Raw genomic sequence first — 16,462 nt, 5'->3', positions numbered from 1 at the left:
CAAATTACCACAAAGCCAGCTATTTGTAATCCATGTGAATCATTTTATTTATAATTTTTTATCCTCACCAGAGGATATGCTTATTGATTATAAAGAGAGGGAAAGGGATAGAGAGAGTGAAAGAAAAATCAATGTGAGAGAGAAACACTGATCAATTGCCTCTCTTACACACCCCCACCAGGGACCCAACCTGCAATCCAGGCACATGCCCTGACTGGGAATCAAGCCAGTGACCTTTTGGTTTACAAGACGATGCTCCAACCAACTGAGCCACACAAGCTAGGGCTCCATGTGAATTAATTCTAATAGTTACTTCAAGATAGTCCATGGCACTATACAACAAGCAAGGTCACGAACTGATGGCAAGATTGTATGTAAGAGGTCCACAAACAATAAATTAAATTATCAATTTCCATTGTATTGCTAATCATACTACAGAGAATAATGCAGTATTAAAATATATCACCCTCAGTAAATCTTTACTTAGAAAATCTGATTGTTACATGTAAAACATAGCATTTAGAACTTTCATTTAAAAATACTTTTATGAAAATTTTAAGAATTTTTAGAATAGGAATTATAAAGTCAACCCTAAAGAAAATTCTACTTTCAGATAATGTGTTTCTTAAAATATTGAGAAAAATATTCTTTATTCTGAAAACAACATTAGGAAAGAATACCTGAGTTCCTCCAAGAACTAGCTTTAGTTATCCAATTGCTTTTTTGGTAACAAGAAAAACACAATTTAACACTGCAATCTGTCAAATAACTAGGATAGAATAATGTTGCATATGCATTCGGTTGAACATACATATTTTTTAAAACATGGGGTTCTTTCAATCTTTTGATGAACTGGACTACAACACTTCGCTGTTTTGTGTCCTTAAAAGGTTATACAACTTAATATATTTGAAGGTGTGATGAAGTAGCTCCATCTTTCCATTTGTTTATATGGTTTGAAATCACAGTTCTGCACAGCGGACATGTTTTCTCTCTGTTAAACCATAAGGTAATACACTCTTCACAAAATATATGCTGCAAGGGAATTAAGAACTACATTTTAAACTTGATGACATTTTTATTTTAAATTCATCACATTGTAGACAATCATACTCTTAGAGGGAAAAGAGATGTTGGAAAGCACTAATCCCTTCACTTTACAAATTAGAAAACAGTAAGTATGACATTCCGGAGTAAGGGTCACTAGTGTTCTTGTGGTGGTACTACCCATTTAACCACTTTTAATCAAATACATGCTATCCCTAGGTGGTAACTTTGGAGATCAAATATAATGACTTAGTGGCTTAATAAAGTCTCTGAGAGTAATTGCCATAAAGTATAGGAAAGGGCCTTACATGATCCAATAAGAAATGCTGGTATTATTCTAAAAAACTAGTGTCCAGTTATTTAAAATAGCATGTTTTTTAAATCATATTGGTAACCGATCTGTGTAAAGGTCGTCAGAACATAAGGGACTAGATTTAACTAAGCTACCAAACCCCTAACCACAAATAAATTACCAGTATGTGTCCTGAATGCTACTTTCTGCTAAATGTTGTAGTTTTCCCCCCTTACAACTAACATAAATGTGACTTTTACAAGTCACAGAAGTGGTGTATTTAGATTGCTTAGGAATATAATTACCTGACAGATGAGAAGAATTGGCTTTTGAAATTCAGCTTGACATATTGAACAAATATTATCCACATCTGAACACTGTCTCTTGCTGGCAGTCACTCCGTAACTCTATGAAGATAAGAAGTTCTGTTCATCTACAAATTCTTTTCCTGTTCTTCCAGTATGTAGGTGATGCTGTGTTTCTCAAATCTACTTGGAACTAGGCACTTGAAAACTCTCCCAAATGGCACAGTATTTCAAAGCTGAACTACATATGCAGAACCACATACTGATGGGCTGCATTAAGGTAAATTCATTAAATACATAACAGGATCTTGAAAGGTTTTTAGATTCACTAGATTTCCTGAATAATAACAGGGCTTCAAATTTAACATGGATTCAACTGGCTTAAGAGCCTAAGCAATCTGAAATACAAATATTATAAAATCTACATCAATGTATTTAGGTGATCCCATATTGCCGAATCGAGCCCACTTATCTATGGTAATCAAAAAAAGTCAGTCCAGAGCTTGTCTGATTGAATGTAACTCAGGTGGAGAGACAGCTTTAAAAACAGATCTCTGGCCCTGGCTGGGTAGCTCCATTGGTTAGAGCATTGTCCCAATACACCAAAGTTGCAAGTTTGATCCCCAGTCAGGGCACATACAACAAACCAATGAGTGCATACATAAGTAGAAACAACAAATCACTGTTTCCCTTCCTTGCTCTATAATCAATAAGTAGGAAAAGTTAAAAAACAGATTTCTGTGCTCCCTACTGGAGATTGACTCAATGAGTCCAGCCAAATATATGGGGATGTGACAACAGGAATCTAATTTTTGTAAACTCCAGATAAGTTAAGCGTGAAGAAGAGTTGGGGATGACTAAACAGTGTCCTTACTATTAAGTCTAAAAATGAGTTTAGTTTTTCTTGACACAAAGGGCATTTAGTACTAGGAAAGACTGGTAGAATTTTATTAAAAAACTAGTTGCAAATAACCTTATTTCCTCTTATATATAATCTTATTTCCTCTGCAGTAGTTTGGGTAGAGTTACTGTCAAAATTAACTGGCTGAACAATAATGCAATTCTTTGAATTTCCTTCTAAGGTCCTAAAAAATTTTCTGATCTCTTAAAGATCTTAGTAACTTCCTCACCAAATTCAGTAGAACTTAGTTATTAACTAGATGTATCAAAATATTACAAAAGAGATCAATTTTGTAGAAATTATGGGGAAGAGGAGGCTAAAAGGGGAGTAAACATCCAAGTTCAGTCAGTCATGGTAGTGACAGCAAAGCATGATTTGACTCAACAATCTGAAGCTATGAGCTAAACTTTTTGTACTAAATATCAAGGGTTAACAAAGTCAAACTAAGACGACGGATAAAAATACTAAGATTTTTTCAGGTTACTAATGGATGACCTTGGTGCCAATTTCCCTTCAGTGTCACTTAGCAGAGTACACTGCAGATACTTATTAGGCTGACAAGCTTTCAAATTAGCACTTTGGCATTTTGCAGACTCCTTTCTTAATGGTGATTGCCATTTCTCTGGCAAAGTTAAGGAATGTAATATATACATGTCCATGTATATGTTCCTGAGAGACTCGGGAGTAAATCAAAGAGTTGATGATTGTGATACTCTGTTTCACAGAGACAGAGAGTCAAACAATTGTCACACAGCCTTACTAGATTAAGTAGAGTAAAATGGCTGAGACTCACATAATGAATAAACCTAACCAAAGCTGAACTCTCTATTATACTGTACCTTGTCTAAAGGATGAAGTCTAAACAGTAGGCAGCAAAATTAATTACATTACTATTATCTTAGGGACAGGGTAACTTGACCAGTTAGTGTAATCCAGTTGGGAGATACAATCCTCTCTTTTTGTTTTTTCAACATACATTATTATGTTGGCATTCTTTTAGTCAGATGCCCTAAATCCTGGCCATGTAATTGTTTAAGTACCTAATGCACTGTAAAATTGAGGATCAAACTCTGAAATCTGGTGACCACAAAGGCTATAAATAGCAAATGAGCCTATGACACCCTTTTGTCTGCAATTTGTAACATCAGTAGAATCACATAATAATCACATTTGTGGCTAACATTGAAGTCTCAATGTATTGTTAAATTCCATGCTGTGAACTTATTTATGCACACAGAGTTGAGTATCAGTGGGGAGATTTTTCCAGTAAGAAAATTGCAAGGGACATGATTTTTGGTAATAAGCTTTTTTCATACACATAATAAATTACAGTGAAGGTGTTTTCATAGAAGCTGAATAAGGAGTTAATGGAAATACACAAAGCTAGTACCTATAGATTAAAAAAGAAACAGCTACACAGTTCATGATAAGATACTTCAGGGAATGTTTATTAAAGACCTTAAGAATGTCAAGTGATTAGAAGAGGCAAGCACATTCAAATACATAAGCATTATACCAGTTTTCAGGTTAATCAGGTTAATGTACAAGTCAAGAAACTGATCATAGATACTCCTAAATCATTCTCATAGGCCTAAGTACCAAAGTACTAGAAAAGTGTTATAAAAGTAAGAAATCCACATTTGCAAAATTACTGAATTAAAAGTTATTTATAATGAGGAAAGGTTAAAAGTGTTTTTCTTAAATGGTTAAGAAGTACTTACCGGTCGTGTAAAAAATATTTGCAAAACCCGTCTGAAATTTCTTAGATGTCCAAAAAAGTCCAAAAGCTGAAAGAGGAAATAAGGTTATTTATTGATTCAAAAAGCCCTTTCTGCTAAACCCAGAGATTCAAGCTAAGGTGCCATATAAAATACTGATAATAATGTTCATCACATATCACAACTAATTTCAATCTATATTTAAAATCCAATTATGGAATTTTTACTCAATTTACAGGTTTCAGCCAACTCAACACTCCCCCCTCACCCTCCCCCCCAAAAGTACATTTGAATACCTACAGGTACAATTTGGTCAAGACAAAAAGTTAACTATGTCAAAGACAAGGCAATTTTACTTGGTCCATATGTTTTTAACATTTAGATTTTATAGTTTCATAAAAGTGATTAAGCTGAGGGGAAAAGGCATAGAAGAAACAGGATATGATACTCCATTAGTGTCAGCATTATGTGCATGACAGATGCTACTGTTGGAGATGGATATTTCTATTCTCCCCACATCTCCACAGCATAGATAATCCATGCTGTGTGGAAGTCCACTGCCCCAGTAACATCTGAGAACCACTGGGTTAAGATAAAGATACATATTTCCATTTCTCCATCTCTAATTAGATCTAGAACTTATGTCAAACTACTGATAGGATGATAAACTGTAAACCAGTTAAGGAAAGCAATAGTAAATAAAACCTGTAATCACTATATGAATCACACAATGACAAGATTAATAACGCTACCTACTTTTAGTATGAGGTAGAGTAAAGCCAGCAATATCCCAAGACTCCTCCTAGTTATATTACCAAACTCCCCATAGCTTATAAGGTAACGAAACCAAACTGGTATGGGAACAAAAGTTCGGTAATATTGACACAGTTCTTCTAAAAGCATATACCAGTAACCCTAAAAAGGAAGGAAAAAGAAAAGAAATGGTTACCTATGCTAATTACATACATTACACAAATACTTTATATTGTATTGAGAACATCATAAGTATATGACATAATCACACACATAACTGAATTAGTCTTCATAATGCTAATGGTTATAACCAACAACCTCAACCTGCTTCTCCCATATTATGGTCACTCACTGGTTTGTTTGAGAAGAATTTCCAAAGAACAACATAGTGGAAGCATTTTATGTACTACAAGTGAAACTTATATGTGTTTTTGCTGATTACAAAAATTTTTATTACAGTTTTATTTGAATATGGGAACAACATTGAATAATAGCATATAGTCGGTCATCAATTGATAATGCCCTGGAGGAGAATAAAAGTACAAATCTAAATATTTTCCATATATGACATAGGAACTGATTTTGAGATGATTCTGAAGCAAATATAATTCTTATTCTTTTAATAGATTAATATTTTGGTGCAAGTCTTTAAGCAAATGGTTGCTATTCTGAGATAATAAAATTAGGTTGAGACTAAATAACATTAATGTGGTTTGCTAAATATTGTACCAACAAAACATGTTAGTTTCTTACCTTGGATTTAAAAGGCGTGATGAAAGAAGGCACCAATAAAATAAGGCATTTTAAGCCCATGCAGAGGAATTTCAGAATGAAGTCTGTAATTCCAACAATCCAAAGTATTTCCCAGAAGCTCGAATGGTCCAAAGTAGGATTTAAAAAAATTAAGCTACCCAGAGAAAAACATCAAAACTTAACAGAGCAACATTACAAAGGTGAAGTATTCATATATGGGTTTTTAATTTGCTACTGAATATTTTACTTTGATGTGTAAAAAATATGAATTTGGCAGATGTTAGCGTTCATGTAAACAGAAGATCATTTGCTTATTTTAAAGAGATTTTTTAAATGTTTGAATTTCGAATCTTTCCTCCATAGTATAAAGAATAGTCTTCCTAACTTGTCATGGCTGGTACCTTTCTAGCCTGTAACCTGAGAAAATTCACTGAAATTAGATATCTGCCATTCTCTCACCCAACTCGAATCAGGATTCCATTCACTTCTTTCCACTGAATTTTTGTCAAGATCACCAACTCCCTCCATCTTGCTAAATTCAAAGGTCATGTCTCTTTTTCCATTTCCTTCCCTGAATTATTTTTATCCTAGGTTTCTAATACTCCCTATGTTTTGTCCTTTGTGACTGATGATGGTTCCTTCTTAGTTTCCTTTGTCGTACATGTGGGCATGTCCAGTCCTGGGCCCTCTCCTCTGACTACTTTCCTTGGTTAGTCTTGGTTTTACAAATATCAATCATAGGCTCATCACCAAAATTTATAGCCCTAACCTCTACTCTGAGCTCATGACATATATCTATAGTCACTTTCTTAAGAGTTTTACATGGCATCTCAAATTTAGTATGTTCAAAACAAAATGATAGATTTTTCCCCCCTCAAAACCAGCTACTTTCTCAGTCTTTCCAAGCCTAGTAAATGGTACCACCATCTGTCCAGTTGCTTAAGACTAAAATCCCAGGAGTCATCCTTGATTTACCCCTCTGCCTACCCTCCCAATCCAATCTGAGTGATACTGGCTCCACCTATAAACCATTTCCAAGATTGTCCATATCTCTCCAACACTACTGAAAACCAGGACTTCTAATTATCTGATTAAAGCCAAAAATTCAAAACACTTCCATCTAACATGAAAACTTAACAACTACTGTCCTTTAGCAAGTCATCTTCTTCTAGAAACAAAGATCAAGTATTCTCATCACACAATGTATACATATATCAAAACATGTACAACTTAAATACATTTTTATTTGTCAAAAATAAAAATAAAAACCAAAAAATACTACCACCAGCACTAAGTAAATGGTACTTAATAACTATTGATTGCAGAAATAAAAATTTAAGTATCAAAAATCAGATATTTATTGAGCACCTGTCAGGAGCCAAGGGACTGGGTATACAAATCTGAGTAAGTCATTCAGAGCTTTCAATCTTGGAAGGAGACAGACAGGTAAAAATTGAACTCTAACAATAAGTATGTGCAAGTAAAATATATGCAAAATGTTAAGGAATATTATTACATAAAAAATGTGATTGTGTACTTGGACCTCTAATTACCTGTGATAAAGTGACTGAGAATGAAAGGTGTAATATAAAAGAACAGAAGATCCTGCTAAGAATACCAGTAACCAAGCACACTGAATCTTTGAGCACCTTTCCTGAAAAATAAATAATGTTATAATTTGTTACTTTGGATTATGCCATAATTTTAAATATCATTAAACTATTTTTACTTTAATGACTAATGTATTAACTTAGAATGTTTTACTAGATTAAACTTATTAAAAACATAGAATATGTTAAATTGTACATCATCACACTCTTTTATATATCTTTAGTGAACAAAACAGAACCCATATTTAACCACATTTTAAAAATAAAAGTTATTTCATTGTATAAAAAATATTACCTATGTTTCAATGAAGTCAGATCTTGTACAAATTGACATAAAGGATCCACCCAAATGTAAACTTTACCTCTGCAGCTCCCTATTTTTGTCTCCCTGACAATATAAAATGTTTAAAGATGCATTTATCAGTGTTCATAATTTTTAGGTTCTCAGACATCAACAATAATTTAATAATGTAATTTGTTTTTTAACAAGTCTTTAAATTTTTTTTAAAAGATTTTATTTATTTATTTTTAGAGCGAAGGGAAGGGAGGGAGGGAAACAGTGATATGCAAGAGATATATTGATTGGTTGCTTTTCCTACATTCCCAACTGGGGACCTGGCCCGCAACCCAGGCCTGTGCCCTGACTGGGAATCAACGGGTGGACCTTGCGGTCTGCAGGCTGGTGCTCAATCCACTGAGTCACACCAGCCAGGCCTAAAATTAAGTTTTAATTACTAATTTAATTAAAACTTTTACTAGTTTTAAACCCTGAATTAAATTTTTAATGGCTTGATAGATTTGAACTACAAATTTCCAAGTCAAAATTCATGATCCTTTACACCCTTTGAAGTTGCTTGAAGGTGAAATTTTATAAACTAATCCTAGTTTTCCCAGTAATTTATATGAATACCACTCTTATATAATTTATATTAGAGAAAAACTTCTTGGGTTAATTTTCTTTAAGATCAGTACCCATTTATTCAATGTACATTTTGTTTACTTTAAATCTGACAGTGCAATAGCTTAAGTTTTTAATGATGATTATATTACTTATTGTGGTTAAACTATCTCATAAAACATGATGGCACTTGACAGATCAGATCAAATAGAGCATTCTGAACCTTTTAATCCTTCTGTCCAATTTTTCTATATCAGGAACACAACTTACAAAGATTATTAAGATGAAAACAATTAAATCATTTATGCCGTGTCATTTACATAACAAAACTTAGTATAGGTGTTACAATATATCTATTTAAATTTGTCAAACTATTTTAATTCCTATTTCTCTCAAAAATGAGTATATAATATAGAGAGAAGCATTTAGTAATTGTTTTCATTGTTTGTTATACTTACTCTTAGAAAAACCTGATTTATAATGCTTTTGTTTGCATACATAAAAGTTGTAAGCAGTCCAATTCCAAGAGAAATTCCTGTTAGATAATAAGTTTCAGTTAATTACAAGAAAAAAATAAATGAGCCAACACAATGACATAAACTTAAAAGAAACATTTACAATTTTAAAAGCTAGCAGAAAATAAGTTAACTAAAATACATAAAGTAGATTACCAAAATGAAAATTTAGTGAGTTTATCAATGAAACAATTCAATATTTTATTATACCTTACCTGTTATATGCTGCATTACAAGTTTGACACCCAGAATCAGAATATATGGAAGACTTTTTTGCAGCCACTTGAAGAGATACTGGAATTCTGAGAAGGAGTTACTACCATGATCTCCAGATTCCACAGAAGTATTATCGGGCTGCCTTGCTTCATTATGGGAGTGATTCCATAAGCGACTATGTACACATCCATGGGTACAGCTATGGACACCTGACTTTGTATTTCTGGAGCTTGGATTTTCAGCACATTCTTTAGGTATGGAATTTATTTGGATATGCAAATCTCCAGAATGAAGACAAGAACCTTCTGTCAATCTTGTGTGGACATATTGGGAGGCTGAGGCATCCTCACTGCCTACAGCTCCTGGAGGACTGTGCAGTTGGCTACAGTTGGCTTGCATGACCCTTGAATACTTTTTCTGTGATCCAGATTTCTTTGCTTCAGGTCTCTGTCTTCTAAAAATCAGAGCAGAAAATGCTCTAAGTGAACAATTCACTAAAGGAGAGGCTGATAACCACAGCAATGAATTATTTTCAGGTTATCTATCATTTATTACTAGACTCCTCCCTTACTGCCAAGGCTTGGCTGCCTTACACAAACTGTATTTTAGGGAACATCTGCTACAAGAGAAGTTGAGCTGATGCGTCCAGTTCTCTAATGAGAAGGAATCAGCAGAACAGAATATGGGTGCCTAGTAGATGTGAAGATCTGAGCATTAGTATTCATATTTTAATACTTCAGTACATGTACTGTGCCCACTGGGAGCAGTTTCGTCTCCAATGTAGATACTACATTTCATAAGAATAACTTTTTAAAAGGCTTAGAAAGGCTAGGAAGAAAAAAAATTAGTCAATACTAAGTATCATCATGGAGAACTAATAAACATTTCACTTAGGTGACCTACACATTTGTTTTATGCTAAACATCTTTCCCAAAGCTAATAAAAAGGCTTCTAGTAAATACTAAGAGTATTACCTCTCCCACCCCAAATATTACCCAAATACCTTTAAATTAGGGAGACTTGGGGAGTCACCGTGTAATTGCTAGGTAACCCTGGTCTTAATAAGGATAGTAACACGGTCTGCCCATTAAAAATGCCATCATCGAGGTGTGTGTGAAGTTGGGGTGGGGGATGGTCACGAAAGAGGACACTGACAGGAAAGGAGGCCTAAATGACCAGTGCGGCAGCCTTCGAGGATGCCAGCCAGGCTTTTCTGTAGGAGGAAACTAAGTTTAATGGCAGGTCATTCTATGTCATTCCTAGGTTTGAATTTTGTTTTTTCAGTTATGGAGTTTGGCTTTTAGTTCCTTTCACTAAAAGCTTTCACCGATGCCAATGGTGCTATGTATTCCCTCAAACCTCTGAAGACAAGTTGGACGCGACAGTTTCAGGGTCTTTTCCATGGACACCCCCCCTCCCCCCAAACATAGAACCCTCTCACTTTCCAACATGCAACAGCAAGAAATAGAAGAAAAACGCAAACAACTCTTCCGGAATCCCTAGGACAGAATTTTCCACCCACGTTCGAGCTTCGAGTGTCTCAGTTATTCCCCCCAGAGCCCATTTGCCAGGGCCTCCGCCCGTTTCTCCCAGGCCTGACCTCTCATGACGATGAGGGGACAGAGTCCCCGGACGCGATTGCAGAACGAGCGAGTGATGTGGCTTCTCGGCCTTCCGTAGGAGCCATCACCTTCAAGCCCCACTGCCAGCTAACCCGGCCCAGCTCCGAGGCGGTGGCGGCGCGCTCGCTCCCCCGAAGTCTTCACGTGCGCGTGCCCGCCCCCCTACGCGACACGCTAAGGTGCACGCTGCGACCAGGTGGCCCCGCGGAAGCAAGGCGCTTTTGGGTGGTGGCGGTGGAGGGCGCTGGGCTGCGCCTGAGAGGTTACCCCCTAGCTCAGGAGTCTACACTAAACAAAACTACCAACACGTAGTGCATATATATAGGTAACCCGCCATATTTCTTGTGGACGTTTAGAGGTTAAAAATGTTTTGACTCGAAGAAGCTGCCTTCGGAGGAGGGGCCTGAAGTAGGGACTGTCCTAGTCCCGCCCTTGGCTCATCCCTCGGCCCCAGGCCCCTCCCCTCTTGAGGCCGCCCTCCCCGCTAACCTCGCTTCGCCCCGTTCTCGGGACCAGACTTGGAGGAGCCACGTAGGCCAGGGTTTCCGCGCGTCTCTGGGCGGGGCGAGAGCGTTAGGGTTTCCGCGTTGGGGTTTCCCGAGTCTGACTTCTGACCTAGTTGTAGTTGATGGTGGCGAAGGTTTAAATGAACTGGATTTTCCTTGCAATCCCAAAGTTGCGCTGTGCAAACTCGGCCCTGCCAAAACCTGAGGGGGACAGAAGCAAAGAGACGTGGGGGAGAGTGTAGGTAGGGGTGGACGTTGAAGGGAGATTTTTAAAAACCTTGTGCGGGGTATATGGAACGCTGTACTCTCTCCACTATAATTCTGTTAACATCTGTTCTAAAACAAAAAGTTTATTAAGGAAAAGCTTAAGCAAAAGAAAGAAAGAAACAAACAAAAAACTGCCTCTTGTTACCCGCCCAGACTGTATTTTAAAAGATGATAAATGTATTCCTTGAATCTCCCCTACCCTCCGCAACCACCAATAGCTTTCCATGCTGAATCTCCCCTACCCTCCGCAACCACCAATAGCTTTCCATGCTGAATCTCCCCATCGTAATTTTTAAAATTTATTAGACATTCATGTCAAATAAATAGCGCTTGATAGTCTTGCCACAGTTCTTTAAATGAAATATTCTATTCCATGGGCGCTGAGTTCACTTGTCAAGGGGTTCAGTCTTTCCTCACTGAAGAGGATGAATTTGCATACAAACACACACTTTATGAATTGAATATCCAGTGGAAAGAATGGTGCTTTGTTTTTTAATTGGTCACTGCCCAACGTAAAACTATTCACAACAATTTTACCCAAGTTAGTTCGCTGGTGGTGAGTTTTGAGGTGCCTGAACCATGACGTTATTTCCATTTCATTTTCTCCTATATCAGTAAACTGAATCCACTGTTTAGCCTCAATTATCCACTTTGAGACTGCTTAAATCAATTAGTCCTGTTACCAAACCATTTTCCTTGGTTGGAAAAGCTCGTTTCCCCTCTCAGTATTAGATCTGCTTCTCACTGTGGATTAAGATACTGGCTTGTTTGTTTGTTTTGTATTCATAAGTCTTCATGAATGTAAGTCTTGGAGACTAATGTTTGTCTTCCCAACAAAATAGGTTTCTGGGTCAGTAAGGCAGCCTTAGTCCTTTTAGGCTTCAATATTATAGACTGCATAGCCTTTAAAGAACAAATTTATTTCTCACAGTTTGGGAGCCTGGAAAGTCCAAGATCAAGGCGCCAGCGGATTTGGTGTCTGGCGAGTACCTACCTGCTTCCTGGTTCATAGACAAATGTGGTTTTGTTTTATTTTGTTTTTTACCAAAATGTGGTCTTTTTGCTCTGTCCTCACACATGGTGGAAGGATGGAGGGAGCTCTTTGTAATATTTTTAGAAAGGCTCTAATCTCATTGGTGGAGGCCTTGCCCTCCACCATGACCTAATCACCTACCTCTACCTCCTAACACTATCACATTGTGGGTTAGGGCTTCGATATGAGTTTTGTGGGGGGGGACACAAACATTTGGTCTGTAACAAAGGCTGAGGGCCAAGGTCTGGGATGAAGTGAATTTTCCAGGGAGACTTATGTGTATATATTCTATCATGTGAACTATAACATGGATATTTTTCTTTTAAACTTTAAAATGTGTGAGAATTTAGGAAACATAAGAGACTCAGTCTCACATAATCCAGTTACAGCCACAGTGGGGCATCAGTATGTTTTAGTACATTAATAATTTTTAGTACATTAATAATAATTAAAAATAATTAAAGTAATATGGCACATTTGTGAATTTAGTACATTTATGCACTGTAATGTAATGTTTAAATTTTCATTTTAACATATTCATAACACATTGAAAGTATATTAGTATATATTGAAAGTTCATTAGTACACTTGGAACTACATTCCATTTGAAGAAGTAAAAAGTACTGAGTTAATGATAAGACTTGACAGTGATAAGTTTATCTGATAAATTTTCTTTCCACTGGCATCTAAAATGTTGGAAATGGATATTTTAATTAATTAATTTTAAAAAGCATTTACTGAGTACTTACTAAATATCAAGAACTGTACTAGATGTTGGAGAGATAAACATTAAAAGAGATATGTTAAAAACATGATACTTATTCAAATATAAAATACATATTTCAGATATTTTATTTAACTCATTAAATAATAAGAGAACATATAAGATATTAAGATTGGTTTACAGAAGAAGTCAAGAAACAGAAAATTTATATAGTCAAAGGAATGCTGAAATAAAATTGTCAGTGCAAATTCCTGCAAGGGAAGAGGCATAATATTTGGGGTTTTTTTTTAACCAGATGCAAAACAAGTCTCTACCAAGACATTTTTATCTGTAGTGCTAAGGACAGGAATCATTTCCATTGCTCTATGACAGGGAGTGCAATTACCTTGTTATCAGTTGTCTACAGGTTAACCACAGTCCCTAGAAAGTTGTAGAATAGTCTAGTCAAGAGAAAGTCAGACTTCCAGCCAAGATGGAGGTGTAGGTAGATACAATGAGCCTCCTTGCATAACCAAAAGAAGGAAAACAAATTTAAAAACAAAAAACAACCAGAACTGCCAGAAAACTGAACTGTCTGGAAGTCGGACAACCAAGGAGTTAAAGAAGAAACATTCAACCAGACTGGTAGGAAGGGTGGAGAGGGGCAGCTGGGTGGAGGGCCAAGGTGGACAAGGCAGTAGCTGGTGGACTAGGTGGCCCCATATTCGCATGCAGATAAGCCAGGAGGAGCAACTGGGGAGCAAGACAGACCACAACCCAGGGTTCCAGCGCAGGCCTCAAAGCCTCTGAAAACACCTGTGGGAATTGTGGCAGCAGGAGGAACTCCCAGCCTCATAGGAGAGTTTGTTGGAGAGACCCACAGTGTCCTAGAATGTACACAAACCCACCCACCCAGGAATCAGCCCCAGAAGGGCCCAGTTTGATTAGGGGAAGTGACTGAAAACCAGCAGAGAGTGGAGCAAGTGGCATTGTTCCCTCTTGGACCCCTCCCACACACACAGCATCATAATGCAGCCATGTGATTGCCCCACCCTGGTGAACACCTAAGGCTCTACCCTTTACTACATAACAGGTATTACCAAGACAAAAAAAAATGGCCCAAATTAAAGAACAGATCAAAGCTCCAGAAAAAATACAACTAAGCAACAAAGAGATAGCCAACCTATCAGGCGCACAGTTCAAAAGGCTGGTAATCAGGATGTTCATAGTAATGGTTGAGTATGGACACGAAACAGAGGAAAATGTAAAAGCTGTGAGAAGTGAAATAAAGGAAAATGTATGGGGAACCAATAGTGACAGAAAGGAAACCAGGCCTGAGATCAATGGTGTGGAGCAGAAGGAAAAAATAAACATTCAATCAGAACAGAATGAAGAAACAATTCAAAAAAATGAGAGGAAGCTTAGGAACCTCCGGTTCCAACATCTGAATCATAAGGGTGCCAGGAGGAGAAGAGGAAGAGCAAGAAATTGAAAACTTATTTGAAAAAATAATGAAAGAGGACTTCCCCAATCTGGGAAAGGAAATAGACTTCTAAGAAGTCCAGGAAGCTCACAGAGTACCAAAGAAGTTGGACCCAAGGAGGAACACACCAAGGCACATCATAATTACATTACCCAAGATTAAAATGAAGGAGAGAATCCCAGAAGCAGCAAGAGATAAGGGGACAGTTACCTACAAAGGAGTTCCCATAAGACTATCAGCTGATTTCTCAAAGGAAACCTTACAGGCAAGAAGGGGCTGGAAAGAAGTATTCCAAGTCATGAAAGGCAAGGACCTATACCCAAGATTATTCGGTCCAGCAAGCTATCATTTAGAATGGAAGGGCAGATAAAATTCTTCCCAAATAAGGTCAAGTTAAAGGAGGTCATCATCACCAAGCCCTTGTTATATGACATGTTAAAGGGACTTATCTAAGAAAGAGAAGATAAAAAATATGAACAGTAAAATGACAACCAAGTCACAGCTATTTAACAACCAAACCTAAAAACAAAAAACAAAAACAAACTAAGCAAACAGCTAGAACAGGAACAGAATCACAGAAATGAGGATCACATGGAAGGTTATCAGTGGAGTGGGAGGGGGAGAGAGGGGGAAAAAGTACAGAGAATAAGTAGCATAAATGATGGGTAGAAAATAGACAGGGGGAGGTTAAGAATATTATAGGAAATATAGAAATCAAAGAACTTATATGTATAACCCATAGACATGAACTACAGGTGAGGGGGCATGCGGGTGGGAGGGGGTGTGCAGGGTGGAGAGAATAAAGGGAAGAAAATGGGACAACTGTAATAGCATAATCAATAAATATATTTAAAAAACTAAAAAAGAAAGTCAAATGAAGATGCACTCCCCTACCTAATCAGGTCAATCCCAGAGGGTCTGCTAAATTATATCCTGCATCCCATTGAAAGGACCCCAGTATTCTCTTTTGCTTGTTTTCAAGTTTTGGATATTTTTTTCTTAATACTCTTTACCCTAAACAAGAAAACTTTACTTTCTCTTTTGTACCTGTCGCCCTTCCCTTATACAATGTTTTTTTTTCCTTTCTTTGTGTCCAATTATTATCTTTCTTTAATTTTTAAAAAAGATTTTATTTATTTATTTTTAGAGAGAGGGGAACGGAGGGAGAAAGAGAGGGAGAGAAAGAAACATCAGTGTGTGGTTGCCTCTTGCACACTCCTACTGAGGACCTGGCCTGCAACCCAGTTATGTGCCCTGACTGGGAGCCAAACCAGTGACCCTTTAGTTCACAGGCCAGCACTCAATCTGCTGAACCACATCAGCCAGGGCTCTTGTTTTCTTTAAATCTGGGCCCCAGCTTTCTTTCTTTGAATACATTTTTGTTTTTTCCTTCTTTCACCATTATGTGATGTGGCTGACCCTCAGTTGTTCATTCTTTAAACATTTGAAGAGAAATTTGTAGTGTTAGTTTTTCATTTGGGAGAATAGTGAGAGGATATTATTTTTATAAAAATGGTCTTTATTAGTTTGGCATATGTATATTCTAAGTTTTACTTTAAACTCTGGGTATAAACTATGATTTTTTAAAAAACAGAAATTGTATCTAGTAATTCAGGGAATGTAAATGCATAGCACTTATGCTGCCTTTCTAACTGCCCATACCTAAGGCAGAGACTGACAATTGATAGCAAACTCATTCTTTTTCAGCTTACACTCAGCTTCAGAGTCTTTCTTAACACAGAATTCCAGGTATTCACTATCAGTCAGTTGAAGTTTGCACAAAGTGGACATGTTTTAAATGAATGCTTTTAGGAAAAATGTCATAAAATAATCTGATTTT

General features: G+C 36.8%; 1 protein-coding gene across 3 annotated transcripts; it reads right to left on the bottom strand.

Annotated features, from left to right (window-relative positions):
* Positions 1-250: 250 nt before the first annotated feature.
* Positions 251-10,979, bottom strand: RNFT1 (ring finger protein, transmembrane 1). 3 transcript variants are annotated; one of them, XM_037069878.1, is made up of 9 exons: positions 10,609-10,979; positions 9,008-9,459; positions 8,736-8,812; positions 7,323-7,423; positions 5,770-5,923; positions 5,020-5,178; positions 4,267-4,332; positions 1,645-1,746; positions 251-1,035 (listed from the first exon to the last, which is right to left on the bottom strand). In XM_037069878.1, exons 2-9 carry the CDS (start codon positions 9,405-9,407, stop codon positions 901-903), a joined length of 1,194 nt encoding a protein of 397 aa, XP_036925773.1. In that variant the 5' UTR covers positions 9,408-9,459; positions 10,609-10,979; the 3' UTR covers positions 251-900. The 3 variants fall into 3 exon arrangements, with proteins under 3 accessions (XP_036925773.1, XP_036925772.1, XP_036925774.1); XM_037069877.1 differs by having other exon boundaries at positions 9,008-9,462; positions 10,609-10,974; XM_037069879.1 differs by lacking the exon at positions 1,645-1,746 and having other exon boundaries at positions 9,008-9,462; positions 10,609-10,977.
* Between the last annotated feature and the right edge of the window lie 5,483 nt (positions 10,980-16,462).

This window comes from Sturnira hondurensis, unplaced genomic scaffold (assembly GCF_014824575.4).
Source record: "Sturnira hondurensis isolate 20B ecotype Veracruz unplaced genomic scaffold, ASM1482457v3 Scaffold0018728, whole genome shotgun sequence".
Lineage (NCBI taxonomy): Eukaryota > Metazoa > Chordata > Mammalia > Chiroptera > Phyllostomidae > Sturnira > Sturnira hondurensis.
Note: the sequence above shows the minus strand (reverse complement) of the source record. Positions and strands in the feature narration are given on the sequence as shown.